The sequence below is a fragment of the Lepidochelys olivacea genome (genome assembly GCF_965140295.1).
Source record: "Lepidochelys olivacea isolate rLepOli2 genome assembly, chromosome: 25".
Lineage (NCBI taxonomy): Eukaryota > Metazoa > Chordata > Testudines > Cheloniidae > Lepidochelys > Lepidochelys olivacea.
Genome location: NC_140435.1, coordinates 6,939,845 through 6,966,264, shown reverse-complemented (window position 1 = coordinate 6,966,264; position 26,420 = coordinate 6,939,845). Strand labels below are relative to the sequence as shown.

Genomic DNA, 26,420 nt, shown 5'->3' with positions numbered 1-26,420 from the left:
ACCCTCAGCAAGTTTGCAGATGACACTAAACTTGGAGGAGAGGTAGATATGCTGGAGGGTAGGGATAGGATACAGAGGGATCTAGACAAATGAGATTGGTCCAAAAGAAATCTGATGAGGCTCAACAAGGACAAGCGCAGAGTCCTGCACTTAGGACGGAAGAATCCCATGCACCACTACAGACTAGGGACCGAGTGGCTAGGCAGCAGTTCTGCAGAAAAGGACCTAGGGGTTACAGTGGACGAGAAGCTGGATATGAGTCAACAATGTGCCCTTGTTGCCAAGAAGGCCAATGGCATTTTGGGCTGTATAAGTAGGGGCATTGCCAGCAGATCGAGGGACGTGATCATTCCCCTCTATTCGACATTAGTGAGGCCTCATCTGGAGTACTGTGTCCAGTTTTGGGCCCCACACTACAAGGAGGATGTGGAAAAATTGGAGCGAGTCCAGCGGAGGGCAACAAAATTGATTAGGGGACTGGAACACATGACTTATGAGGAGAGGCTGAGGGAACTGGGATTGTTAGTCTGTGGAAGAGAAGAATGAGGGGGGATTTGATAGCTGCTTGAAAGGGGGTTCCAAAGAGGATGGATCTAGACTGTTCTCAGTGGTAGCAGATGACAGAACAAGGAGTAAAGGTCTCAAGTTGCAGTGGGGGAGGTTTAGGTTGGATATTAGGAAAAACTTTTTCACTAGGAGGGTGGTGAAGCACTGGAATGTGTTACCTAGGGAGGTGGTGGAATCTCCTTCCTTTGAAGTTTTTAAGGTCAGGCTTGACAAAGCCCTGGCTGGGATGATTTAGTTGGGGATTGGTCCTGCTTTGAGCAGGGGGTAGGACTAGATGACCCCCTGAGGTCCCTTCCAACCCTGAGATTCTATGATTCTATGATTCCATGATTCTAAAACGCCCGCGGTGAGGCCCGTCCCTCCTCACAATCAAGGGAGATGTGGTAAAGGTTCAAGCAGCAACGTGAACTGGCTGTGAAAGCTGCAGGGACTGGCAGAGTGGCAGATGACCAAAAACCACTGATGCTGCTCCTGTTGGGGGTCTGGCGCAGAAATGTTGGGCGTATGTGACAGGTCTATGTGAGGGACACAATGCTGGTACAGGCAGTACATACATGCAATGGGTCTAATGCTGGGTATATGGGATGGGTATATGCCCTGTGCATATGTGATGAATATAGCACTGGGTGGATGGGACAGGTGTAACGCTGGCTATATGTGATGGGTACAATGTTGGGTATAGTGATGGGTGTAATGCTGGGTACACACACTGGGTATAGAGTTTGGGGCAGTGCGCAGTATATGAAATGGGTATATGCATTGAATAGAGCAATGGGTATAGCATTTGGTGTAGCATGGGGTATATGCAATGGGCACAGCAATGGGTGTAGCGCTGAGTATCACACTGAGTTCCATATCAAGGGTAGAGGTGGGAGGGAAAGAACGACAGAAGGAATCGTGAAAAGGTCTGGGAGTCACAGGGCCCCCAGGAAGGAGGTTCCCCTTCCAAGGCCTGGCCCCTGGGGGCGGAGAAGTTCATCGTCACACCTGAACCTTTAACAAGTCCCGTCCTGTGAGTTGGCCCATCGTGGGGCCGGATTGTGGTGTCTGGCGCACGCCAGGTGCTCAGCACGTTACGGCAGTCCGGCCCCGAACAGCGCCCTGGCTACAGACCCTCACTCTGGACTGCCCCCTGCAGAGAGCTGCGCTGGGCACTTGCCAAGGCGGCACTGCTCAGCCAGGCAGCAGGACAGAGAGATGGGCAAGCGCCCGCAGAGGAGCAGAGGGCACGTGGCTGGAAGCCCCAAGTTTGAGCAGGGCGGGGAGCATTCAGCAATGCCAAGCACCTGACTTGGAGGGGTGTCAGCATGGGGCCACTGGGCTGGCGTGGGGAACGCCCAGCCATCGGGTGAGTGTGTGGAGACCAGGATCAGCCCCACGCCTAGGGGAGGGCAGAGGCTGAGCTGAAAACGCAGGGGCTAAATGTGCAAAGGGGGACTCTTGAGGGCAGGGGAATTGCTGGGTAGGAAGCCAATACTGCTGCTGTCTAGTCTGGCTGTGCATCCTATATCCGTAGCCTGGCTTGGGGGTGGGAGCGTCCAGCACCCTGCCAGCTCTGACGGGTGTGGTGGCTAACGGGTGCCCCAGGAACCGCGATGGGACGTATCAGATCACCTCCCCTGGGTTGGCCTGGAGGTCTCCCATCTCTCTGCTGGCCCAGGTCAACCATGCTTGGTTTGAGGAGGCAGCCAGCACACAGCCTGAGGCTGTGTCTCCATTACCTTCCCCTCCCAGGGCCCACTTCTGCCACCAGTGTACCTAGTCTCCATGCCGCCTGCTCAGGCCTGGCCAGTCCTGTCTCAGATTCCCCAGATGGGACCCACCCTGGTGCCGGGCTCGCCCGTGGTGGCACTCCATGACTGATGTCACAGCCCCATGACACCATAGCAAGGAAATCACGTTGCCTTGAACACGGTCTGGGAGCTCCAGGATGGCTCCCTGAACCCACTGAGACTCTGCCACAACCCCTGGGGCAGGTGATCACCCCTGGCCCTCCCACAGCTCTGGCTAGCTTGCCCCTGGCTAGCTTGCTCTGAGCCCCCCATGGCACCTACTGCCCCGAGCATGCCAGGATGTGGCATTGCCCTGGGGAAGGCTGGCCAGGGCCCGGGTGGCAGGGAGCAGCTGTTCCAGAGCCAGGTGCAGTGGGCAGGCCGGGCGGTGCTTTGTATCAGTGTGCAGGGCTGCCTGGCGAGGGGGCTGCAGCCACAGCAGAGGAACCCAGGGCTGTTTCATGGCGCCATCGGTTCTGAGGTTGGGCGCTTCCTCCATTACTGGCGGCGGGCAGGCAGCGGTGAGGGCAGGAGGCTCCGTGGGGCACGGCAGCCCATTAATCATTGTATGGGAACAGCAAAGTGACCTCTGGTTAGTGAGCGCAGACCACGCAGGGGCCATTACAGCACAAATGATATTACATAAAGCAGCCATTAGTGTTTGTCTGTTGCCAGGGGAACCAGAGGCCTGCTTGGTCATGGTCACTAGAGGGGAGGAGGGAGAGGTCTTTCTTTCTTTCTTTCTTTCTTTCTTTCTTTCTTTCTTTCTTTCTTTCTTTCTTTCTTTCTTCACTCCCTCAACCTTTACAATTCCCCCCCCACTCCTCCTGCAGTTTGATTTGAATGCAGCATTCTGCTCCACTTCCTGTCCTAACCTCTTGCACAGCATTCCTGTGCACTGTTACATGGTTGCCGTGTTCCACCCCAGAGGTGGCTGCATTCCGGTGTGCCATGAGTGAGCCACGTGCAGCGTTGCTGTCCAGTATTCAATTATTGCTGTGCTCCAGCCCAGTGGTGGCTGCAATTACTCCCTACCCCTTCTATTAGCAGGAGGAGGTTTTCCTTTCACTATCAAAGGGATCCTCTAGGGATACTGTGAGGAAATACTCAAATCAGTTTCCAGCCAACAGGGGGCGCTGCGGGGAATGCGACAAGGTCACTAAGACAGGGTCCAACCACTGACAAGGGCTGGTCCGGAGCCCAGCCGCTCCCAGCTCCTATTCCTACACCTGCGAGTCACAGCTCATGGGGGCTATTACCATCTGCCTGGGGCAGATGAGAACCAGGGTGGGTGACTCCGCCGGAGCCAGTGAGCACCCGCCTCACTCCACCACCCTTTGGGGGAGATGGGGGCTGTTGGGCCATCTAGGGCAGGCTCGACCCAGCGCTCCCCACTCTAATGCAGCCCCCAGCTCCTTCTGTGGCTGCTTGGTCCAGGCCAGGAGTTGGGGCGTCCCCCTGTGACTGCCTCAGGCTGGGAGCAGGGCAGAAGCGCAGGGTCTATGCGCCCAGCAGCCTCAGCACTGCATCCTCTTTCTGCGTGGGGCAGCCCCACACGGGACATGGGCATCTTGTGGCCAAGGCAGACTTGCCCCTGCCATCCTGAGAGCGGGCTGGGGGAAGCGGGCTGGTCGCTGCCAGCAGGGGGCGCTGCTCAGAGCGGGGCCTAGGGGCCTGGTGTGGGGTCAGGATGGGGGGAACGGGGCTGGCGAGGGGGTGCTGGGTTGCAGAGCCTCATGCCTGGCTTTTCCTTTCAGATTCAGAGCAAAGCAGCAGTCCGAGGACAGGGATCGGCTCGGACCAGGAGGACAGCAAACCGATCACATTGGGTAAGTCAGCACTGGGCAGGGGGGTCCCCTCACCCCTCTCTTGCCAGCTTGTGGGAGGGTAGGTCTCGCATGTAGACCCTATTTAAAGCTCGCTCTCAGAACCCCTTCGGGGCAGGGAAAGAAGCCATTCGGGTACTGAGGCAGTTGACACCCTCCCCATTCACCCTCTGCAAACCCAGGGGCCAGGCCTCTCGCTGGCCACAAGAGTGATGACTTTGGGGCTCTCACAGCCTAGTGTCCCCTGGTGGAAAATCTCTGCACAGCGAGGCCTGAGAACAGAGGAGAGGGAGGAGGCGTTTCTTAAAGCCCCAGCGCCTGAGGTCAGGTGCTTATGGGAGAATCTCAGCTTTGGTTTAAAAAATACCCCAGGGACGTTTCTCACCCTTGTGGCTGTGGAGAAAAGCTGGAAGACCTGACACCTCTGCAGCCTGAAGGCAAAGGACAAGAGCCCCCGGTTAGTTAGCTGTTACATCTCAGGATTAGTGGGGGCTGCCCCATCATTCTGGGGTGCTTTGAGGGAGGCAGGTTTCTGCTCAGAAGAGGCCGGGGCTGGGACAGAGGAGGGGCTGTGGGGTGGGACTGAGGGGCAGCAGCAGGGCTGTTGGGGGAGCCCTGGACTGGAGCATTGGGGGGTGATGGGAATTTAGGGCCATTGCAGAGCTGGGGGGGGACCCAGCACCAGAACAGTGGAGGGGCTGCAAACCAGGGGCATGGGGCATTGGCAGAGCTGGACATGGGAAGCTTGTACAGCGCTCGTGCATGCTATGCCAGGCTCTCTTGTCAAAGTACCGCCCAGGCCGCTTCTCCCAGAGCGGGTGTGGGGGGTCCTGAGGGGCACAGAGAGAATCACACAGCTGTCCCAGGCTCTTTGCCACAGCGCTCCCCACCTGGGGAACAGCTGAACAGACCTCACTCCTGCCGCAGGGGGCCCCAGCCCACCCTGGGCCAATGCAGTCCCACGGGCGGGATCTCACTCCTGCCGCAGGGGGCCCCAGCCCACCCTGGGCCAATGCAGTCCCACGGGCGGGTTCTCACTCCTGCCTCAGGGGGCCCCAGCCCACCCTGGGCCAATGCAGTCCCACCGGCGGGATCTCACTCCTGCCGCAGGGGGCCCCAGCCCACCCTGGGCCAATGCAGTCCCACGGGCGGGATCTCACTCCTGCCGCAGGGGGCCCCAGCCCACCCTGGGCCAATGCAGTCCCACGGGCGGGATCTCACTCCTGCCGCAGGGGGCCCCAGCCCACCCTGGGCCAATGCAGTCCCACGGGCGGGATCTCACTCCTGCCGCAGGGGGCGCTGGGGAGCCCCAGTCCAGCCGAGCCCCATGGAAGTGGGAAGATTTGAGCCGAGTTTTGCATTGCAGCGGCCAGCAGCACAGACACCTGCTCCTTCAGGGGCCAGTGTTGTGTCTGCTCTTCCAAGGAGATCAGGCAGCCCACAGCAGGACCAGGAGCGGGCAGGGCGAAGCCCAGGTGCTCCCAAGGGGTCATGTTTGTGCTTCCCCCTGAGAACTGCTGGGGCCTTTTCAAGAGCTCATGGTTCCCTCTTGCCAGCACTCGATGAAGAAGATGCTGAGGGCATCCAGGCCTCTCCAGCGGGCACCCCAAGCCAGTGGTTCTGTGCCTGAAGGCCAGGCTGAGGCTCTGGACTAAGGCACCCCCCTCAGGCGCCCGTATTCACAAGCTCCCAGGCACAGAGTCAGAATAAACATCCCTTTGCATGGAGCGAGCTCGGAGCTCAGACTCGCGCAAGGATTTGCAAACACGGGCCATTAACTCAGGGAGATGGGGCTGGGCTGGGTGCGGTGGGTAGCGCTGGAGAGAGGGTCAGACGAGCACAGATAGAAGAGCTGGATGTTAATGGAGGGCAGAACTTTCCCCACCCAGGCAGGAATATTAACCCTTCACTCTAGGAAGGCCGCTTTCCGGAGGATGGGGGGGAGGGGGGAGGGTAATTGGGTTCTGCAGATGAGGTAACACCGAGAGGTTCATCTGTTAGTAATGTCAAGGGAGGGGTGTCCACAGCGACACCCCGGAGTTCGCACCACGGATGTGCTGGGCCCCTGCAACAAATATTACTTGTTATTTGTATTAAGTGGCACCTAGAGGCCCCCAAGAAAGATCAGGGCCCCACTGCCAGGAGCTGCCCAGACACCAAGAGAGACAGCCTGGCACCCCAAGGGTGGGAAGGGGACCCAGAGGCCCAGAAGCAGGCCAGTGGTAGAGGCAGAAAGAGAACCCAGGTGTCCTGAGGCCTGGGCCTCCCCACTAGGCTGCATGGTTTTAGAGAAAGCAGCTGTCCACGTCACTGACAAAAGCACATTTTGGTCGGCTGCGTCTGTGTGACTGAGCCAACAAGACGGAGGCAGAAGAGCAGGGAGAGAGGGCTCCCAGCCAGCCTGCGCCAGCTAAATCCCTGGCTGCCGCTGGCCCAGGGCATCCCCAGAGCAGCGCCCGGAAGTGCTGGGGTGAAAGGTGAGGCGCCGAGATGGAACAGAAAGGAAGCGATTGGATTTTGCTAGATGGGAAAACGCCACGGAGAGGAAACTGCTGAGCCAGGGCTTTCTCCTTCACCTCCGGCTTCTGCCAGCAGCTTCTCAGCCGCCGGTGATGCTGAGACCCAGACTGAGCCCATCGCTGCTTGTGCACCGCCCCACACTCTCGCCCCCTGCAGCAGAAGTGCTGACTCAGCAAACCCAAGCTGCAGGAGGGGCTTGGCTCCTCAGTGCCTGGGGTGACATACGCTCCAGGCAGATGCTGAATAGTTTCCCTGTAAGGGGACTGGGCTGAGCGACAGGGAGACCGCAGACCTGGCTGGCCAGGAGCCAGAGTTTTTATCAGCTGGTCTGTGGAGCGTGGAATGAGTTTGGCAGGCCTCAGCCCAGCTCCCCAGCATAACAGCCATCCTCGGACTCGTTGCAGAGAGGCCAACGGAGTGTTTGCGTGGACCTGTGGCAGAGGGCTGCAGGACAGTGGGCGCATGCCCTGGGATTCCAGGTGCAGGATAACTGGAGACGGGCGGGGTGGTGCCCGTGGTAGGATCAGGTGACCAGAATGGGGGCTGCATCTCAAGCTGGCAAGTTCGCAGTTTGCCCCCGTTCACTGACTTTGCTGTCTCACTGTGAGCGCCAGGATCTCCCACCTGCAGCTGCTTTCCACTGAGTCACTCCTGTGGCTGGGTTTGGTTTTCAGAGTCACCCACCACGTGCCGGAGGCCCCTGCGTTCAGCTCTGCCAGTGTGCCAGCCCCAGGGCATGCGGGCAGGAGCTTGACTGCCAGCTGGGGGACGGAAGTATCCAGGACTGTTAAGCCATCAGTTGTTACTGAGAAGTGGCACCTGGAGGCCACCCCCACTGGCAAGCTGCGTGCCAGCCCTAGACCATTGTGCTGTGCGCTGCACAAACATACAGTCGAATCCGCCCCTGCCCAGAAGAGTTTAAAGTCTATTCAGACAAAAGAAGGAGTTTTAATCTCCATTTTAAAGACAGGAAGCTGAGACCCAGAGAGCCAAAGGGACTTGCCCCTGGTCACGCAGGGGATCTGCAGAAGGACTGGGGTCAGACCTCTGAACTGTGTGCTCTTCTGAGACCCAGACCCACAGCCTCAGCCCAAGACCATGCCGCCTTTGTGCCAGTTAGCTGCTGTTCTACCGAGCCCGCCCTGATGATTCCCATGCTCAGAACTGCATACACCAGCCTTGAGACAGGACTTGTCAGTCCCCAAATACAAATACAGGCCAGTGTCACTGTCCCCACTTTACAGATTGGGAAACTGAGGCACAAATTTTGTCACCCTAACTTGATAGATTTCTTTGAAGAGATTACAAGTTTGGTTGGTACAGGTAATAGTGTAAGGCATTTTGGCTTGGTACTCTAGGATATTTTGATTAAAAACCGAGAGCAATACAAGATCAACACGGCGCCCATAACATGGACTAAAAACTGGCTCACTGATGGGTCTCAGAACGTAACTGAATGGGGACGCATCGTCAGTGTGCTTCTAGCGGAATCCTGTGGGATCAGTTCTGGGATCAGTATTAAACATTTTTATCAACGACCTTGACAAGAACATCAAAATCATCACTGATAAAATTTGCAGATGACAAAAAGGTTGGTGAAGAACAAAGCTGACAGGTCTCGGAGACAGAACAGGCTAGTTTGCCTGGTGAGCTGGGCACAACGAGCCAACCTGCAAAGTCACACATGGAGGAACTCAGAGCACGTGCCACCGCTACAGGAGGTGATGAAGAAGATGGAGAAACGTTCTCTCTTGCCACACAGGGCAGGAGAAGAGGCAGTGGGTTCAAACGACGGCAGAGCAGATTTAGAGTCTGTCTCACTAAGAACAGTAGGACAGTGGACCAGACCTGCCTCGGGACGTTGTGGAAGCCCCTTCACTGGGGGTTTTGAAAGGAGGCTGGATAACCACCTGGCTTGGACACAGCAAATCCTGCCTCTTGGCAGGGGTTAGACTAGATGGCCCTTGTGGTCCCTCGTAACCCTACAGTTCTTTGGGGTACTCCTGGGGAAGCAGTGCCTCTGAACAGGACTTTGGGGTCATGGTGAATAATCAGTTGAGCTCGCTCTGGGTTACTGTGATCCTTGGACGTAGAAACAGGGGAATCTCAAGTAGGAATAGGGAGGCTCTTTTATCTCTGGATTTGGCTCTGGTGCGACCGCCGCTGGGACTTTGTCCAGTTCTGGTGCTCACAATTCAGGAAGATGTTGATCATCGGGGAGGGTTCAGAGAAGAGCCCTGAGAATGACTAAAGGATTGGAAAACCTGCCTTGTAGTGATAGACTCTCGGCGCTCCAGCTGGTTAGCAAAGAGAAGGGTGAGGGGTGACATGGTAAGTACCTGCATGGGGAGCAGGAATTTGAGAATCGAGGGCTCCTCAATCCAGCAGAGCAAGGTCTAATGAAAGCCAGTGGCTGGGAGTTGAAGCTAGACAAACGTAGATGACAAACAAGATGCACTGTTTAGTGAGGCAAATTAACCATTGGAACAATTTGCCTGGGGCCGTGGAGGGGTTCTCAGCCCTGGAAATCTTTATATCAAGTGGGGAGGGGGGGTTCTCCCAGCTCTGTGCTTGTTCCCCAGGAATTAGTTCAGGGACTAGGGCAGGAGCTCAGAAGAGATGACCACAATGGTCCCGGCTGACTAATTTAGGAATAAGTGAAGGGACTTGAGTCATACCCAGGCCAGGACTACCTGCTGTCCTGTGCCCATGCCATAACAAGAATATCCAGAGTAAATGTTTTAAAAGCAGAAGAGCTTGAAAGGAGAATGAACCCTCCTGCTTCAGGGCAGGAGCTGACTTCTAGCCATGGGGGCCAGGAGGGGCCTGTGCCTGGGGCAGATACCCCATCACTGCGGGATTCTTGCCCCTTCCTCGGAAGCAGCTGTTAGAGGCAGGATACCAGGCTAGATGGGCCCCTGATCTAATCTGGCAAGTCCTGAGCTGCCTCTGTTGTATCTCTGATTAAAGCAACATTCTGGCTAAGAATTTCAAGACAGTTACAGCCGCCCTGAGCACTTATGACCCAGCCCATGGAGAGAATTAGAGCTGCTTTCACACCACGGGTTGGGGTTTTAAGCTATGTGAGTGTGACATGAAAGCGGGTCAGGTCAGTATGACATGTACGTCAGTTACTGGATATCTGACACACAGGTGCAATACGTGGGAGCCAGCATGAGTCACACAGATAGGAAATTAGATTTCACAGCCAGCGCCTGGGGATCTGGGCTGGGGATCCCTCGCCCTCTCCGAGCCCCAGGCAGGAGCGGGCAGCGCTCAGAGGGCAGGGTTGTTGACAAGGAGTGAAAAGGGTGGGGAGGAGCCAGGCTGGGCCATGCCGATGCTGCTCTGGTGCCCGTTGGGCAAGAGGATCTGGGCTGACTTGGGAACTTGGCAGGGGCCCATGGGCTGGCAGCTGCTGGGCGAGGATGCAGATTGCGGCTTTAATGCATGCAACATGGGAGAAGCTAGGCTGCTGGAATGTCTGCTCCAGCCATTGGCCCAAGCAGACCATGGGAGGTCCCCGGGGTCCTGCATCTTGGGGTGGCTACAGCATCTCTTCCTTGCCAGGGCTCTAGAGAGCTGGCAGCCCCGGGAAGCGATGCCCAGCACATGCTGCAGGAGGGAGGGGGAATCTCCGGCCCTGCCCACCCTGGCCTCTCTGTAGAGATGCGGCCAGCAGCTGAGGTGCCATCTCTACCCAGGAGCTCCTCTCCCCTAGGTCCCTGCAGAGCGACGGCTTCCAGCATCTAGGCCCCTGGGCTGGATTGTGACAAGGCTCCCTGGCCCACTCCAAACCCGGAGACAGCCCAGCCCCATGGCTCTGCTAATTGATGGGCAATTAACTCAGTGAGCCAGCAATACCTCAGGCCAGGCTGCTCTGGGCCAGGAATGCACCTGGCAGCTCAGCTAGCCTGAGGGCCTTGCCTCTGACCTAGCGAAGGGGAGCCCTGGACCTTCTGCAGGCCTCTGCCTCAGCTCCTAGGAGCAAGGCTGGGACCAGCAAGCCAGCCAGCTCGCCCCATCTGCGGAGACCTGGGCACCAGGCTGCTCGGTCACTACGGCGGGGCGTCATGACGCATTACAGGGCAACAGTGGCCCCCGGCGGCTGTGCAAAGAGGCAGGTCCTCGAAACGATGGGTTATGGGTGGAGGGCTGGGGCAGAAGCCCACCCCAGTTAGAGCCGCAGGGAGGGAATGGCGGCGACTCTGGTGCCAGTGATGGGTGCCCGGAGCCGTGTCTCTCTGCTCCTCTCACCTCTCTCTCTCTCCCCGCGGCAGATACAACAGACTTCCAGGAGAGCTTTGTCACGTCAGGGGTATTCAGCGTCACGGAGCTCATCCAGGTCTCCCGAAGTGAGTACCAGGCTGGCAGCTGGGGGTGCATGTGCACGGCGGCAGGCAGGAAAGCCGGTGGGGCCCCAGAACTTTCCCTAGCGCTGACAAACACGCCATTGCAGGGTGAGGCAAAGCCAGTCACTTCCCCTTCCACCCCCGCAGCCCCTCCAGGGGAGCAGACTGCGTGGAGTTTGGCTCAGGGCTTGGTGAGCAGGTCTGGGCACAGCCTGGCAGCCTCATGCCAATGGCTGTGTTCCTGAGCCCTGTGGGGGGCACCAGTCCTAGTTGGCATAATGGCCAGGGTGAATTTCCCCCCAGGAGTGGGTAGCAAATGCAGCTTTCCCGTGGAGCAGCAGGCCCAGGGGAGCTCTGACCGAGCGGGACGTGCCTGCCCCAGGCTGGGTGTTTGATTAGCCCTCCTGACGCGGGTCTCTCTATGTTGTGATCCACAGCACCAGTGGTGACAGGCACGGGGCCAAATTTCTCTCTGGGTGAGTTGCAGGGTCATCTGGCCTATGATCTGAACCCCTCGAGCACTGGCATGAGAAGGACGCTCCCCAGCACCTCCTCCAGCGGGTACGTACCAGCCTCAGCACGGGCTCTGGGGGCAGCAGGGCCAGGCGAGGGCTGGGCTGGGCCTTTTCTAGGCCTTCTCTGTGCAGCACGGTGTGGGAAGGGCAAGGCAGGTTCAGTCCTGCTTCAGCCAGATGCGGGGCCTGCCAGCATGCCTAGTCACATGCATGCAAGCACCTTCCTGGGCACACGCGCTCTGCCATGCACGCAGAGACCCGGATGTACAGACATGTACACGCACACGGGGACACGCATGGCGCTCCAGTCACACACACCAACAGAGCCACCCAGGCACGCTTGGAGCCTCATGCATGTCCGTGGACTCCTGCACACACACACCGGGCAGCAGCGTAAACCTCCTCCTGCGCGGCCCCAGCTCTGGGGTAGTTTGGTCCACAGAACAGAAATCCAGGGCAGGTTTTTCCCTTTGCTGGGCTGTAGCCAGAATCCAGTGTGGGCTCCTCTCCTCCTCGCTCCTCGTCCTCTCCCTGCCTGGCACACTGTGTCCTTGGGGAACTCCTGCTGCCCGGGCTCCCAGCCGCTAGCCTGCCAACCTCCTCTGGTGGGGAGGGAGATATGTGTTACTTAACCCCATCATTGCTGCAGCGCGCCAGCGACCTGCTGCGGTCACAGCCCTGCGGGGAAGAAATCCAACAGCGACATGGTTAACCAACAGGGTTGGCTTGGTGGCTTCCAAGGCCAACTTAGAGCAGCCCTGAGCTTGGCAGCTGTAGCACCCCGGCGGCCTGGGCCTGTCCGTGCTTCCATCTAAGCAGGGCCAAGGCTATGCAGGAGCTGGATGGGAGACCGCTTGAGGAGCAGTGATGGGGGCTTTCACCCCTGAGGCAGGCCTGGCCCCCCTGCTGCTCGGGCACTGTGCTCCTGGGGGCTGTTGCATAGCGACTGAGGCCGGTGGAAGCTTAGGAATGAGGAGAAGTATTAGCAGCCGTGTGCGGGCTCCCTGCCTCCTTCGGACGGGACCTTGTGCCTCTCTGTAATCCCCGTCCCTCTGAATATGGTCTCTGCCACTTCCGGTCCTAGACTGCTGTGTGGCTATGAAACAGCTGCTGCATTCCCCCCAGAGGCAAACGGGGAGGATGACATTATTCGGTGGCTGCGGGTGTGCACCCTGTAAACTAATACGAGAGAACAGGAGCCAGGGAGCTGAGGGAGAAGCAGCCCGCTTAGGTCTCTGGGCAGAATTTGGCTCTCATGGGCTCTGCCAGGTTACTGGAGAGCAGAATTTGGCCCACAGTGTCCATTTCCCCTGCCAGGGAACGTGCTGGCAGAGACCAGGCCCTGTGGATTTCCCACCAGATGAGCTAGGTGAGGGGAGGGGGATCCTGCCGGCCTCACCTCACTGGTTGGCAGAGTGGATGAAGCCTCAGGGAGCCCCTTCCTTTCTCTTGTCTTTGATCGGGGCCAGCGTGGGTCAGCCACGCCCTCGGGCACATGCTTAGAGTTAATTGGCACTCCGGGCATTGCTGGCCGCACTGGGGCCTGTTTCTGGCCTGGCTTGCTTCACAGGCCAGGCCGATGCTACAGGCCCATGTCAGTATCACTGCGTTGCGCAGGGGTGTGAAAAATCCACCCCCGAGCGACGCAGTTCCACCCCTTAGCCCCCTGCAGAAGTGCGTGGGAGGGCTTCTTCCCCTGACACAAGGACCCCTCTTCGGGAGGTGGATTAGCAAGGCCGAGGGGAGCAGCTCTCCTGACGCTGCAGCCATGTGCATGAACACAAGCCCCCAGTCTGGCTCCCAGACCACCCCTTCCTCTTGGAGCCCACTGGGGTCGCATGGGTGTAACTGAGAGGAGTATTGGGCCCAGCAGCTTCATTTCTTCTTGTCACTGACCCCAGGGCTCCCTGCCACCAGCTCCTCCCTGGCAGCAGCCATAATGTGCCACGTCCGTATGGGCTTGGCCCAAGAATCTCCATGTGCGTGAAGTCGGTAGCCTCCTCTTCTGCCATGTGCACCCCAGGGGACACTCTGCCCCAGAGTGGAGCATGCCCCTGAGTAATGAGCGCTCCCAGCTGCCCTGCAAGGTGATAAAGTCACATTCCTGCAGCCCTGTCCCGTGTCAGGTGGGCCACTCACTCAAGCAATAGGGCCATAAGACTGGGCTGGCGACTCACCTGAGGTCAAATAGCCATTCAGTGGCAGAGTCCCTTACTCTAACCACTAGACTACACTTCCCTCCCAGAGCTGGGTACAGAACCCAGGCATCTGGACTCCTAATCCTTGGTGCTAATCATTAGACTGCACAACACAGCGAGGGACAGAGCCCCCGAGCCCTGCCTGCCACCCCTTGGCTCTCAGCAGGAGCCTATGGCAGCGAAAGACCCTGGCGCATCGAACAACTCTCCATGGGTTGATCAATTCTCCTCCCTCCCCTTCCCCAGGAGTAAACGACACAAGTCTGGCTCCATGGAGGACGACATAGACACGAGTCCGGGGGGCGAATACTACACCTCGCCCAGCTCGCCCACGAGCAGCAGCCGCAATTGGACAGAAGACATGGAAGGGGGTAGGTATCCCACCTGGGGCCCTTCCCTTGCATGTTCTCCTGGCTCTGGCGCCAGGTGGGGCGGTGAACCCGGCTTCTCCTTTCTGGGTTTGTCACTTTGGCTTAGGAGCCGGTTCCTGGTTCAGAGGATCCCCCAGGCGATGAGAGACCTAGATTATCATAGAACATCAGGGTTGGAAGGGACCACAGGAGGTCATCTAGTCCAAGCCCCTGCTCAAAGCAGGACCAATCCCCAATATTTGCCCCAGAATCCTAAAAGGCCCCCTCAAGGATTGAACTCACAACCCTGGGTTTAGCAGGCCAATGCTCAAACCACTGAGCTCTCCCTTCCCCGCCGAGGCAGAGCAGGGAAAGGAGCTGTCCCCTGCATCCTGGGGCATCCCTGCTGCTGATCACTGGCTTCACAGGTGCTCTATGTGGGGGCATGGCCAGGTGGTGAGCCAGCGTGCCATCCTCCCTCTGCCAGAGACCATCAGCCGCAGTCTCACTCTGCCAGGCATGCTGGGCTCACTACCGGAGCTCCTGGCTGGGTCCTTGGCAGCGCTGTAGGAGCCCTCAGTAGGTGCACGCAGATTTCTCTAGGTGTCTCTGATGACTGTGCCGGAAATTTCCATGGGTCCACAGGGTCTCCCCCAGCACAGGGTCTCTGGAGTTGGGGCTGGGATCCCCACAGAGGGTCTGTGTCAATGAATCTTCCAGGGGAGGGCCAGCAGCTCTTCCCGTGAACTGACTTCCCCGCTCAGGAGGCCACCTGGCTCCCCGCCCGGCCCCTGCACTCGCTGTGTCCCTGCCCCTGCTGCCCTGTGCCCCTCTGTGCACTGCCAGGCTGGGGCCCTGCCCCCACCGCTCCCCCTCTCCACAGGTGCCCCATATTACTGAGGAGGGATTTCTTCCTTGTTTGATGTTTTGTCTTCCTGTCTAGACAGCCCCAATTAGCCGTTCATTAAGAGAAGGGGGTGGGGGTTGGCTGAGCTAATTAAAGCAATACAGACCCTTTTTCAGATGGCTGGTTCCTGGGGTCCCATGCAGCGCCAGTTCTCCCTGCAAGGACCGCCGGGGGGAAGGGGGGTTGTACATTATCTTGTATGTATTTCTTTTTATAATCTTGCGATTTCTGTCCCCTCCCCTTTAAATGTAGCCGGCCACCCAGGAAGCAGGCGTGGGGAGGTTCTCCGGGGATCTGCTGGGTTGGGGGGCAGCGGGCACTGGCAGCTAATGGCCCCGTGGGATTCACCCCCCAGCTTCACATGGTTAGGGACGTTTTTAAAGGGGCTCTTTAGCTTTCCTGCCTCTCAGCCTGAGAACCCCAAACTATTCCCCACCCCCAGTCCTTGGGCCTGGCCCCTGGTCCTCCCCCTACACTGTGTGCGTGTGCATCTGTGTGTTTGTGTGTATGCAAAGGTGCACTGGGGGTGGGTGTTTCAGACTCCCAGATCCTGAGCCCCCTTCCAGAACCTGGGCCGTGCTGGGGGTCCAGGGCCAGAACAGAATCACAGCCTGATCCTTTGTCTGCCCTGCGGGGCGCGGACCCTGTCGTCCGACCGGGAGGCTGTCTGGACTGCAGGTGTCCCCTGAGCCCTGCTGGAAGTGCCATATCGCAAGCTGGACACCTGTTCTGGGCTTTGCACCATCGAGCCAGAATCTAATTGTGAGGGACCTGGCCCAGCTGGGGGGCACCTAGGACAGTGTACACAGCCCCTCCTTCTCCAGCGGGGGGGCAGAGAACTCTGAGCTCCAGCAGTTCTGGGCAGCAGAGCACACCGAGAGGCCCGGTGCAGAATCTGTCCCAGAGCAGAATCTAGTCCATTTTCCTCCCTGGATTTCCTCCTGATTTACACCAGCCTGAGAACCAAGGGCAAGGTATCGGTGCTGGAGACGCAGGACTCCTGGGTTCTAGTCCCAGCACTGACTCAGCACTTTGGGCTGGCCCGTCTGTTCTCTGTGCCTCGGTTTCCCCACCTTAGAATCATAGAATCATAGAATATCAGGGTTGGAAGGGACCCCAGAAGGTCATCTAGTCCAACCCCCTGCTCAAAGCAGGACCAATTCCCAGTTAAATCATCCCAGCCAGGGCTTTGTCAAGCCTGACCTTAAAAACCTCTAAGGAAGGAGATTCTACCACCTCCCTAGGTAACGCATTCCAGTGTTTCACCACCCTCTTAGTGAAAAAGTTTTTCCTAATATCCAATCTAAACCTCCCCCACTGCAACTTGAGACCATTACTCCTCGTTCTGTCATCTGCTACCATTGAGAACAGTCTAGAGCCATCCTCTCTGGAACCCCCTTTCAGGTAGTTGAAAGCAGCTATCAAATCCCCCCTCATTCTTCTCTTCTGCAGGCTAAACAATCCCAGCTCCCTCAGCCTCTCCTCATAACTCATGTGTTCCAGTCCCCTAATCATTTTTGTTGCCCTTCGCTGGACTCTCTCCAATTTATCCACATCCTTCTTGAAGTGTGGGGCCCAAAACTGGACACAGTACTCCAGATGAGGCCTCACCAATGTCGAATAGAGGGGAACGATCACGTCCCTCGATCTGCTCGCTATGCCCCTACTTATACATCCCAAAATGCCATTGGCCTTCTTGGCCTTGGGGAGAATGGCGCTGACCCCAAGTGGGGAGGCGTCTTGGTGGTGTTCTGAGTTAGCAGCTGCAAAGCACTTTACCCTGGGATTGGAAAATCCCAGAGCCGGCTGAGCTTTTTGGTCAAAGCTGGTTTTGGATGTAAAAGGGCCTTTTTCTTTTCCAAAATGAAAATTTTCCACACAAAACCCCCTTTTCTTTAGAAATTTGGGGGAGTTTTTTTTTAATGAAAAACAAAAAACAAGGCAGGTTATTATGTAAACCCTGCACCCCCACCCTGCATTTTTGCTGTCTGAGTTTTTCCTGGGAAATGCCCTTTTCCAGCTGGCTCTATTGATGATGATGAATGTGAGCATTGCTTTAAAGATCCCGAGGACAGGTTATGCAATCTTCCTCTGTTCAGGCTCCTGAGTTTTGCTGGCCCCTTCGATATTTGCTAGAGGAAGTAGCCCCTAGCAGCCTCCTCCCGGCCCAGGTCCCTGGCCTGCTAGGTGTTGAAGAAACACAGAACAAAGAGAAGCTTTCTACATCACAGACAGATCGTGTTGTGTGCGCTGTCTGGGTCTGGACTGTACTGGGAGCCGGGTTGCCCCAGGTGTGGTGGAGTAGCCCTGGGGTTGCTCTGCCTTACCTAGCTGTCTACAGACTGCCGGGCAGCCAGAGTAGCCAGTCACTGTCAAGACATTGTAGGCATGGTGGCAAGGAGGAGTGCTCACCCAGAGCCAGGAACAGAACCCAGGAGTCCTGGTTCCCAAACGCCCTGCTCCAACCCTTGGCCCTCCTGGGCTGCAGCTTTCTTTTTTTTCCCCTCGACTCACTAGCTCCGCCAGCTGTTGGAGTTCAGGGAGAACCTCAGCTCTGGGTGCGAGTACATGAGTCCCTCTCTCGCTGTGCCCCCCAAGCCTGGCCGGGGAGGGGAGGGTGTAAGCCATCTGAGAAGGGATGTGCTTAGCCGGTGCCTCGCAGGGGGGTTTATTTCAATCCTGAACTGGATGTTCTGTGAAATCCTCCTAAATGAACGTCTGAGAACGGGCTAAACCCATTAAGGCCGGCTGGGCCGAATGGCTGGAGATAAATCCTCCATGGCACTATGGCAGCAGGATTAACTCCCTCTCAGAGTTCCCCACGTCAGGCCGGGAGGAGCCCCGGGTACCAGGATGGGGAAGGGCAGACGAGCCACATGCCCTCTCCAGGGGATGCCCAGTGTCGTGCGCAGCCACAGGGCTCTGCCCTGGTGGGAGAGTTCTGCCAATGCCCATGGGCTGAGGGGGCTGCAGGGGAAGCTGTGGCCTGGGGGGGAAGCAGAGGCCGGGTTGAATGCAGGGCACAGCAGAGAGGAGGGCCTGGGGTGAATTGGGGAGGGGCGGAAGGGGAAGGGCGGAGCAGTGGGAGACGGGGTCAAGGGGCATGGAGAGGGATTGCAGTGGGCAAGTGGCGGGGCTGGGTCAGAGGAAGCAGCTGCCCAGGATGGGGGCTGCCCTGTACAGCCCAGGGGAGAGCAGAGAATCAGGCACTCCAGCCGGAGACACCATCCTTCCCCAGCAGCAAGGGGAGCCATCCCCAGCCAGCCACACACCGCCTCTGGGCCTGCCAGCTGGAATCACTTGCAGGCGTGGGGGGAGCCAGTTCCTCCAACTCCTCTCCCCAAATCCCCTGGGGCGCAGCTGTCCATGTCCTGTGCCCGGAGAGGCCTGGGCACCAGGGAGCACGGGGGAAGACAGTCAGTCCTGTGGGCAGCCAGGGGTCAGAATAGAGCAGTGTGGAGCAGGTGCAGAGCACGCTGGAGGACACTAGGGAGAGCTGGTGAACACTGGGGGGCAGCTGTTCCATTTCGACAAGTGCAGCTGGCTCCTGGGTGAAAGGCAATGAGGCAAGCTGGGGGCAGAGACCACCAGCCTGGAGACCTGGGCCCTATCACCTCTAGGACCGAGTCTGCCAGCCTTCGCTCAGCGGGAGGATAAAACTGCAGTGTTTGGCCCTCTGAAAGCGAGGATGAGCCAGCGGGACTGTGGTGCCCAGCCCTGGAGAACCCAGGCGTCCGGGCCTGTTTTAAAAACCGACCCGAATTTCTGGCTAAAGCTCCTGCTGAGCCCAAGCCTTCCACATGGGTCAAAGCCCTTCACCCAGGGCTTCCCCTTGTCACCTACCTTAGCTAGGCCCCCTACACTGGCGTGGGCACTGTTCTCACAGCACACGCAGCCCGATGGGAGGCAGGATATGCTGGGCCTGTTCTCAGCGGATCCAGCCTGTGCTGGAGGCCAGCGATAGGCGCTGCTGGGAGGAGATTCCTGCCCTGCATTCCCAGACCGAAGCAACAAAGATCCTGACCCCCATTTCTGTGCTGGCAATGGGGGTTGGCCCCTGGCGATTAGAGCCAAGAGGCCAGTGGTGCAGACAAGGAGAGCTCTTTGCAAGTTGGTGTGGATCAGAGGCTGGGTTGGGAGCCCCTCCCTGTGGGGGTTCGGTTCCAGCCCTTCTCCGGTATAACTGTAAGCCAGCAACTCCTGGGGGTTCGGTGCCATTGGGGAGCGACGGCAGCTGTGTCATTGCATGCCTCCTAGTGCAAGTGCAAGGTCAGACTGGGCAGTGCCACGCCCGAATCAGCTCGGGAGATAGCAGGCAAAGGGGGCTTTACACCACCTTTGAACCTCCCAAATTCTGGGCTGGGATGGGGGCGGGACTGCCCCGGTGTGTTAGAATAGCCCTGGGGCTGCTCTGCCTTACTGCAGCCATACTGGCCCTGCATGGACCCCTGTGCAGCCCCGAATAGCCAGCCCACACAGCACTCCAGCCACTCCTCCTCCTGTCCCCCATACACCTGTCCTCACAGGTCTGTGGGGGTGGGGGGCCTACACTGGCCTTGGGGAGACGATCTCATCCCTGCTCAGCAACCCTTCCCCCCCATGGTGTTTATGCCTTTTGGCTCCTTGTGCTCAGGGCTCGAATCCCCCAGCTCAGCACTCTGCAAAGCTCAACATATTTTTAGCTCTCCTAATCTTTCCTCATAAATCAACAGCCAACTATCCCGGCTGGGGCCCATAACGGGGCAGGGCTGGGGCGGGGGTCTCCTGCCTCCAGGAATGCCAGTGACTCAGCACCACAAGCTGAGCAGAGCAGATCTAGATCCAGAGGGTTTCCTTTACTTTGGGTGACGCCCAGTGGCAGAGGGAAAAAGAGCGTCTCCGTCCCGTTTGCTTCGACAGGGCTGATAAAGCGGGGCTTGGCTGGTTCCCATTCTCCTCGACACAGGCACCTCTGCCCTGACAGATCCCCCAGTGGGGAAAGCAAAGGCCCGGCAGGGTGGTCGGCCACGCTGGGGGCATAGTGCCCACGTCACACAGAGAATGAGGGAGGTGCTTACATGGCTCAGGATTTAATGGGTGCCAAATGGTCTGTCGCCGCAGGGCTGCCTTCTCAACTCAGTCACCAGCGTAGAACACCACAGCCATCAGATCCACCTCAATTTATCCAGCCTGGGCCTGTCTGGCCCGGTCCCCACCTGCCCTGGGCCTGTACAGCCCTGCTCCAGCGTGTCCTGGGCCTGTACAGCCCTGCCCCCGCCTGCCCTGGGCCCAACCCCCTCCGTACGGCCCTGACCCCGCCTGCCTTGGGCCTGTATGGCCTGCCCCCCATGTCCAGCTCCTAGGCGGAGGGGCCACAGAGACTCTGTGCACTGCCCCTACCCGCAGGTGCCACCCCACAGCTCCCATTGGCTGCTGTTTCTGGCCAATAGGAGCTGCGGAGCTGGTGCTCAGGGCAGGGGCAGCATGCAGAGCCCCCGTGGCAACCCTTAGACCTAGGAGACGGACATGCCGGCCACTTCGGGGAGTCATGCAGAGCCAGGACAGGGAGGGAGCCTGCCTTAGCCCCACTGCATCGCCAGCCAGACTTTTAGCTGCCCGGTCAGTAGTGCTGACCGGAGCCGCCAGGGTCCCTTTTCAACTGGGCGTTCCAGTCGAAACCCGGACACTTGGCAACCCTACCCCCACTGCCCCGAGGCTGTACAGCCCAGCTCCAGCGTGTCCTGGGCCTGTACGGCCCTGCCCTGGGCCTGTCTGGCCCTGCCCTCACCTGCCCTGGGCCTGTACGGCCCTGCTCCCGCCTGCCCTGGGCCTGTACGGCCCGGCCCCCACCTGCCCTGGGCCTGTACGGCCCGGCCCCCACCTGCCCTGGGCCTGTACGGCCCTCCCCTCACCACCCTGGGCCTGGATCCCCCTGCCTTGGGTATTTCCCTGCCGCTGCCTGGCCTGGGCCTCTATTTGCTCTATTCCTGGCTGCGTAACTACGGCCCCAGCCTTCCTGTGGGCAGAGCGCTGGTGCTGTGGGACAGTGTGCCGTGCAGAGCCGGCGGTTCCCCCGGTAGCCTGGGCCCTGCGTGGCTGGCAGGGACGGGACGGGACGGGACGCGGGGAGGAACATGCCAACCCCAAGGGCTCTGCTCAGCAGGGTGCAGGAGACGCGGCTCGGGCGGCAGGTGATGGGTTTTGGTCCTGGAGAGGCCAGGACGAGGTTCGGGTGGGTGGCCTTGCGCAGAGCTCGCCTGCTACGTGCCTCTCCCCCCAGCTTCCCAGGTCAGGGCCCGCTGGGCCATTCGCCCTGAGGGCGGGAGAAGCGGGTCGGAAACACGGAACTGGAGCCATGTGCAGTGGGGCGAGGCTGCCCAATGGGGAGGAGGGAGACACCTGCACACCTGGGGATGCATCCTCCTGCCAGCACATGTATGCCAACGTGCACACACACACACGCACACACACGTGCAAACACGCCTACCCTTGTGTCGACTCACACCCACTCACACACGTGCCTACCCATGTGTAAACACACACACATCCATGCGCGCGCGCCGCTGCACACCAGCATGTCCACTCACGCGCATGTGAATACCCACGCACACACACATACCGACCCTGCTGCACACCCCTGTGTACAAATGCACAACTGTGCACTCGCACACACATTCGCACACAGCACCATTTGCACACGCACACACACGCTTGGCAGTCAGCTTGTCGCTTCGACCCCCTGCGAGCCAAGCAGTTGAGCCAGGGAACGTGACCCACTTCATAAGCTCCTGCCCATCCCTCTGTCGCTACCTAATTAACGAGAGCAAATTAGTGGCTGTGACAGGGCCTCAGGAGCGTCTCTGGGTGCTGCGCCCCCTGCTGGCTCTGCACAGCAATAAGCCAGCTGTGCCCCTGGAGTTCTTTCCGCTGCGTCTTGGCCAGTGACGCCCAGCCCAGCCCAACCCAGCCCCCTTTCCTGGTTAACGCCGGGCACGCCAGAGCCCTTCCTTGCTCCCACAGCGCCCCATAGGCGCCGAGCTGCACTGCATGCAAACCCTCGCCTAGGGACACCAAGGGTAGCCCCTGCCCCAGGGTCTGGGAATAGGGGACGGGATGGATAACTGGATGATTCCCTGTTCTGTTCCTTCCCTCTCGGGCACCTGGCACCGGCCACTGTCGGAAGACAGGATACTGGGCTGGATGGACCTTTGGTCTGACCCAGTGTGGCCGTTCTGATGTTTGCTCCCCCGGGTTCTAGGCTCAGTCACTGGAGGGAGCCCCCCTCTCACTCTCCCCAGTCACAGTGGTGATTTCACTGGGCTGTCAGTGCCTTGGGCCAGGGCCAGAGTGAATCCATTCATTGGCCATCTCCTCTGGCCTCCGGCCTCTGAGCCTAGCGCTCCAGGGGATGGTATGCCTGGTGAGAGGGGGAACCCTTCCTGACTCTGGGGATCAGATTCTGCCCTGACGCCTGACACTGAATGGTGATGGGCTCCGCTGTGGATTTCATTTATGGGCCTTTTAAATGCTGCCCCTGGGCACCATCGTGGGCCTGAGCAGTGGGGGGCTGACCCTTAACGGCGCCGTTTCTGCTTTTCCCACCGCTCACTAGGCATCTCCCCCGTGAAAAAGACGGAGATCGACAAATCGCCCTTCAACAGCCCATCGCCCCAGGACTCCTCTCCAAGGCTGAGCTTCACCCAGCATCACCGTCCGGTCATTGCCGTGCACAGCGGTGAGTCTGGGTCTCCGGGGGCAGCAGGGCAGGGCGGTTCCTTTGTCATTCACTGCCCGGGAAGGGAGGCTGGGCGGGGGGCTCAGGCGGGGGCTGCACTAATGCATGCGTGGATGGTATCATTTCTGCTGCGCCCTCAGCCTGCCAGGCCCCCTGCAGTCAAAGGGCCGGCTCTGAAGAATTTGCAAGGGAGAGCCGCCAGCTACAGTCTGCAGGGTCTGCGTGACCGGGGTTGGGGGCAGAAAGAACCCAGCTTGGTTTTTAGCCCAGCATCCCTTGGGCTTGTGGGCTGGGCCCTGTGTGATTGGGGGTGGGGAGGGACAGGGGGTTTAAACAGGGTGGTTTCTCAGAGCGGGACTGGTTTGCGAATGGCAATGGTTAGTTAGCACCGTTCGTCTGCCAAATGCTTCACCAGCGTCAGCGGATTCCTCCACGCACCTTCCCCCCGGCCCCAGAGGCAGGTAAGGATCGGGGTCCCCGTCCGCAGATGGGGAAAACTGAGGCACAGTGCGAGGTTCAGTGACTTGCCCAAGGCCATAGAGGGGCCTCGGGGTCAGAGGCAGGATGAGGGCTCGGGAATCCCTGGCTCCCGGGTCCCACTGCCCCACCGCGACGCCCCGAACACGGTGCGATACAAAGTCGTAGGTATAAGGCAGCTGGGCTGTGTGGGGCTGCCACACACCCCACCATTAAGGGGGCACCGGAACCAGAGCGGAGTGCCTGCGGGGCAGGAGGGGGTGCTAGGGCGCTGCCTGGCCCGGGGCTCCGAATGAAGGCCACCCCGGTCCTCTCTTTGTCTCTCCCCGGCTCTAGGTATCGCTCGAAGCCCACACCCTTCATCTACTCTGCATTTCCCCACCACCTCGATCCTCCCCCAGGCGGCCTCCACCTACTTCCCCCACACGGCCATACGGTACCCGCCTCATCTCAATCCGCAGGACCCTCTGAAAGATCTCGTCTCACTGGCCTGCGACCCGTCCAATCAGCAGCCTGGACCGGTAAGGAGCTGCCTAGGCAGCCCCCCACCGCTCCCCCACCCTGGGGCCTGTGTGGGGGAGAGTCCCACAGGGCCGATGCAACCTGGCTCCTGCCAGACTGGCCCGGCACGTCCCGCAGCATCAGAGACCTGTGAGCTGGGGACGGCTTGCCCCAGCTCTCCATGCTGTCGCCAGCCTGAGGCACCCGAGCTCGGAGACTGCACCGAGCGGCACCGTAGGAGCTAGATGAGATAGACAGGGTTTCTCTGGGTTCCGTCAGGGTGAAATTCCCCCCCCTCCCCCCCGCACACACACACCTGTGCACTGCTCACAGACAGCCTGTGGGCTTGGCTGGGGCGCAGGCCTGTGGCGGGCCCCTCCACAGCAGAGAAACGCTGACACTTTGCCCCGAAAGAACAGCCCGGGTGCAGCCCGGGTGCAGCCCATTTGCAGGTAGGAGCAGTGCTTTTCCACTCCCCTGGGTCGTTTTCCTGTCCCTGAGGCGTTCACTGGGAGCAGGGGGTTTCATTCTCTGGCCCAGGACAAACCCCTGAGAACATGGTTTGATTATTATTTTTAAATACCAATTAGTATCTTTTCCTCTTTCATTTGACTGCAAAGCGGGCCAGGGAAGGGGTGTTGCTGGACTGGGGCCAGCCCCTGGTGCATGGGAAAGCCCCCTGCCACCACACCCTGCCAGGACTGAGAACTAGGAAGTGAAACTGACAATAAACAGAAAGTGAAACTGAGCCAATGCAGCCAGGCTGGGGCAGAAAGGAAATTAGCTCAGTCTGTAATGCTGGCAGGTGCTAGGACACAGCACCAGGGGAAGGATGGAGGGGGGGACCGACCATTTGTCTCTTTAGAGCGTCCTTTGAAGTATAACAAACGATTTTCAAAAGCTAAGGCCCAAGTCCATTGCGAGAGTAGAGGGGTTTCCTGCCCCACAGACCCATGAACTGTCTGTCCCGCAGCACGTGTGCAGATGACAACCCCCCCACACACACACTTTACCTGTGCTGCCAGGTATCTTTCGACCCCCCCCCAACTCATTCCGTGCCAGGCACCCATGGTGCATGGGGATGTGCTGTTTCCCTTGCCCCAGGCCCTGTTAGTGCTGCCTGGTCCCCGGGGGCGCGGGGGGACTGTCTTCTCTCTGTGTCGTCTTCTGCTATGGAACCTCTTCCTTAGCTTCTGCTCTGGCCCCCTCCGGCCCCCCTGCAGCACCCTGGACAGTTCCAGCAGCGCAGGAGCAGGTCAGGACTCATCCACCTGCTGCTGAGACAGCCTGGACCCCCCCAGCCAGGACTAGAACCCCGTCCTGCCACTCCCACGCCAAGGGAGCGCTTGCCAAGCTGGCAGTGGTAGTAGGTCCTGTATCCTCTCTCCCACATACATGCCCCTGCCTCTCTCCAGACTCGCTCCCAGCACTGACTCCTGGCTGCCCCTTCCTCCCTGCCAGCAGCTGGCCCTTCACCCAGGAGAGCCATTCTGCTGGGCACAGTTCAGGCTCTGCTCCTCATCCCAGCACATCACTCCGTTGGGTTTTCCTGGCGGATCCCCCCTCCCCAGTCCCTGGCTGGCTGCAGGTTAATTTCACCCACCCTCCCCCAGGGAAAGGGGGCTACAGGCAGACTCTGTCCTCTGCAGCCCTCCAGCTGACTAGCCTGCTTTGGGAGCTGGGATTTCACAGCCCCTGCACAGGCAGCCTCCGGTCCAGGAGGCCAGCGGCCAGAGTGAGGGGCACAGGCAGAATCCTGCCCTCGCCCCAGAGTCCTGCATGGCAGCTTCTCCCGCTGGTGGCTGGGCACTGGTGCAGCAGCTGCGGGGACGTGACCCCCATGCTCAGGTCCGGCTGGAGAGGCAGAGCCCCCACCGGGCAGGTCTAGGAGACCACACAGGAGCCTCTGAAAGCCGCAGAGCAGGTGGCGGGGAAGGAGGCAGCTCCATAGCCTTTGAAGCCTTCAGCTGGGCCCCCGCATCCTGGCCCAGGCCCCCCAGCCCCAGGGTTTTGATGTAGCAGCGACTGCTTCCCAGCTGGCTCTAGGCCATCTCAGCTGGGCGTCCTTCCCCACAGGGGGCTGGTTCAAAGGGCTACCTGCCATGGGGCTGACACGGAGGGGTGCCGCCTGGCGAGCCTTGGCCTCAGAATTCACTCGCTTCCGCTTCCCGCTCCGGATTCAAAGGGCAATTTGGTCAATGTTAGGGAGTCTAAACTGGGACCCCCAGGTTCTGCCCATGCCCCTCAGTCCCGACCCGCAGCCCCCTGCTATTCCAGTGCTGCCCCTCCACCCACAACTCTGCTGATGCCCCTCAATCCCAACCCCCAGCCCCCTGAAACCCCTTTCCTGTGTTGCTGGCAGAGCTGCACCAATGCCCCTCTGTGCTGGCCACCTGTCCCTGCTGTTCATGTCACAAGCCCAGCTGGCCGATTGCGCAGTGGCTGATCTGGGACCCCCAAACTCAGGTAGCTGCCCCCAAAGCCGGGGCGGGTGCATCTCATGGGACTCGCTCGCTGTCAGAGGATCCCCGGCTCCACTGAGAGCAGGCACAGTGGGAGGCGGGCACAGGCCTGTGCAGGGCTGGTACCAGAACCTGGGGTTCCCCGGGCTGCCTCCAAGCAGGGCCCTGGCTTTGCATCTGCTCTTTCTCATCAGCTGCCCCAGCTGGTGCCTGAAGCCCCTCCCTCGCCCCTGTCCCCGAGGCCTCTGTCTGGACCAGA

General features: G+C 59.3%; 1 protein-coding gene across 3 annotated transcripts in view; it reads left to right on the top strand.

Annotated features, from left to right (window-relative positions):
- NFIC (nuclear factor I C) overlaps positions 1–26,420 on the top strand; it is a 141,498-nt gene that overhangs the window by 89,767 nt on the left and 25,311 nt on the right. For all 3 annotated transcript variants that reach the window (XM_084614789.1, XM_084614787.1, XM_084614788.1), the window contains exons 3-8: positions 4,097–4,168; positions 10,966–11,040; positions 11,475–11,598; positions 13,997–14,121; positions 22,599–22,721; positions 23,535–23,719. In XM_084614789.1, the coding sequence (XP_084470915.1) occupies positions 4,097–4,168; positions 10,966–11,040; positions 11,475–11,598; positions 13,997–14,121; positions 22,599–22,721; positions 23,535–23,719 (704 nt within the window). The remainder of the gene's footprint in view (positions 1–4,096; positions 4,169–10,965; positions 11,041–11,474; positions 11,599–13,996; positions 14,122–22,598; positions 22,722–23,534; positions 23,720–26,420) is intronic.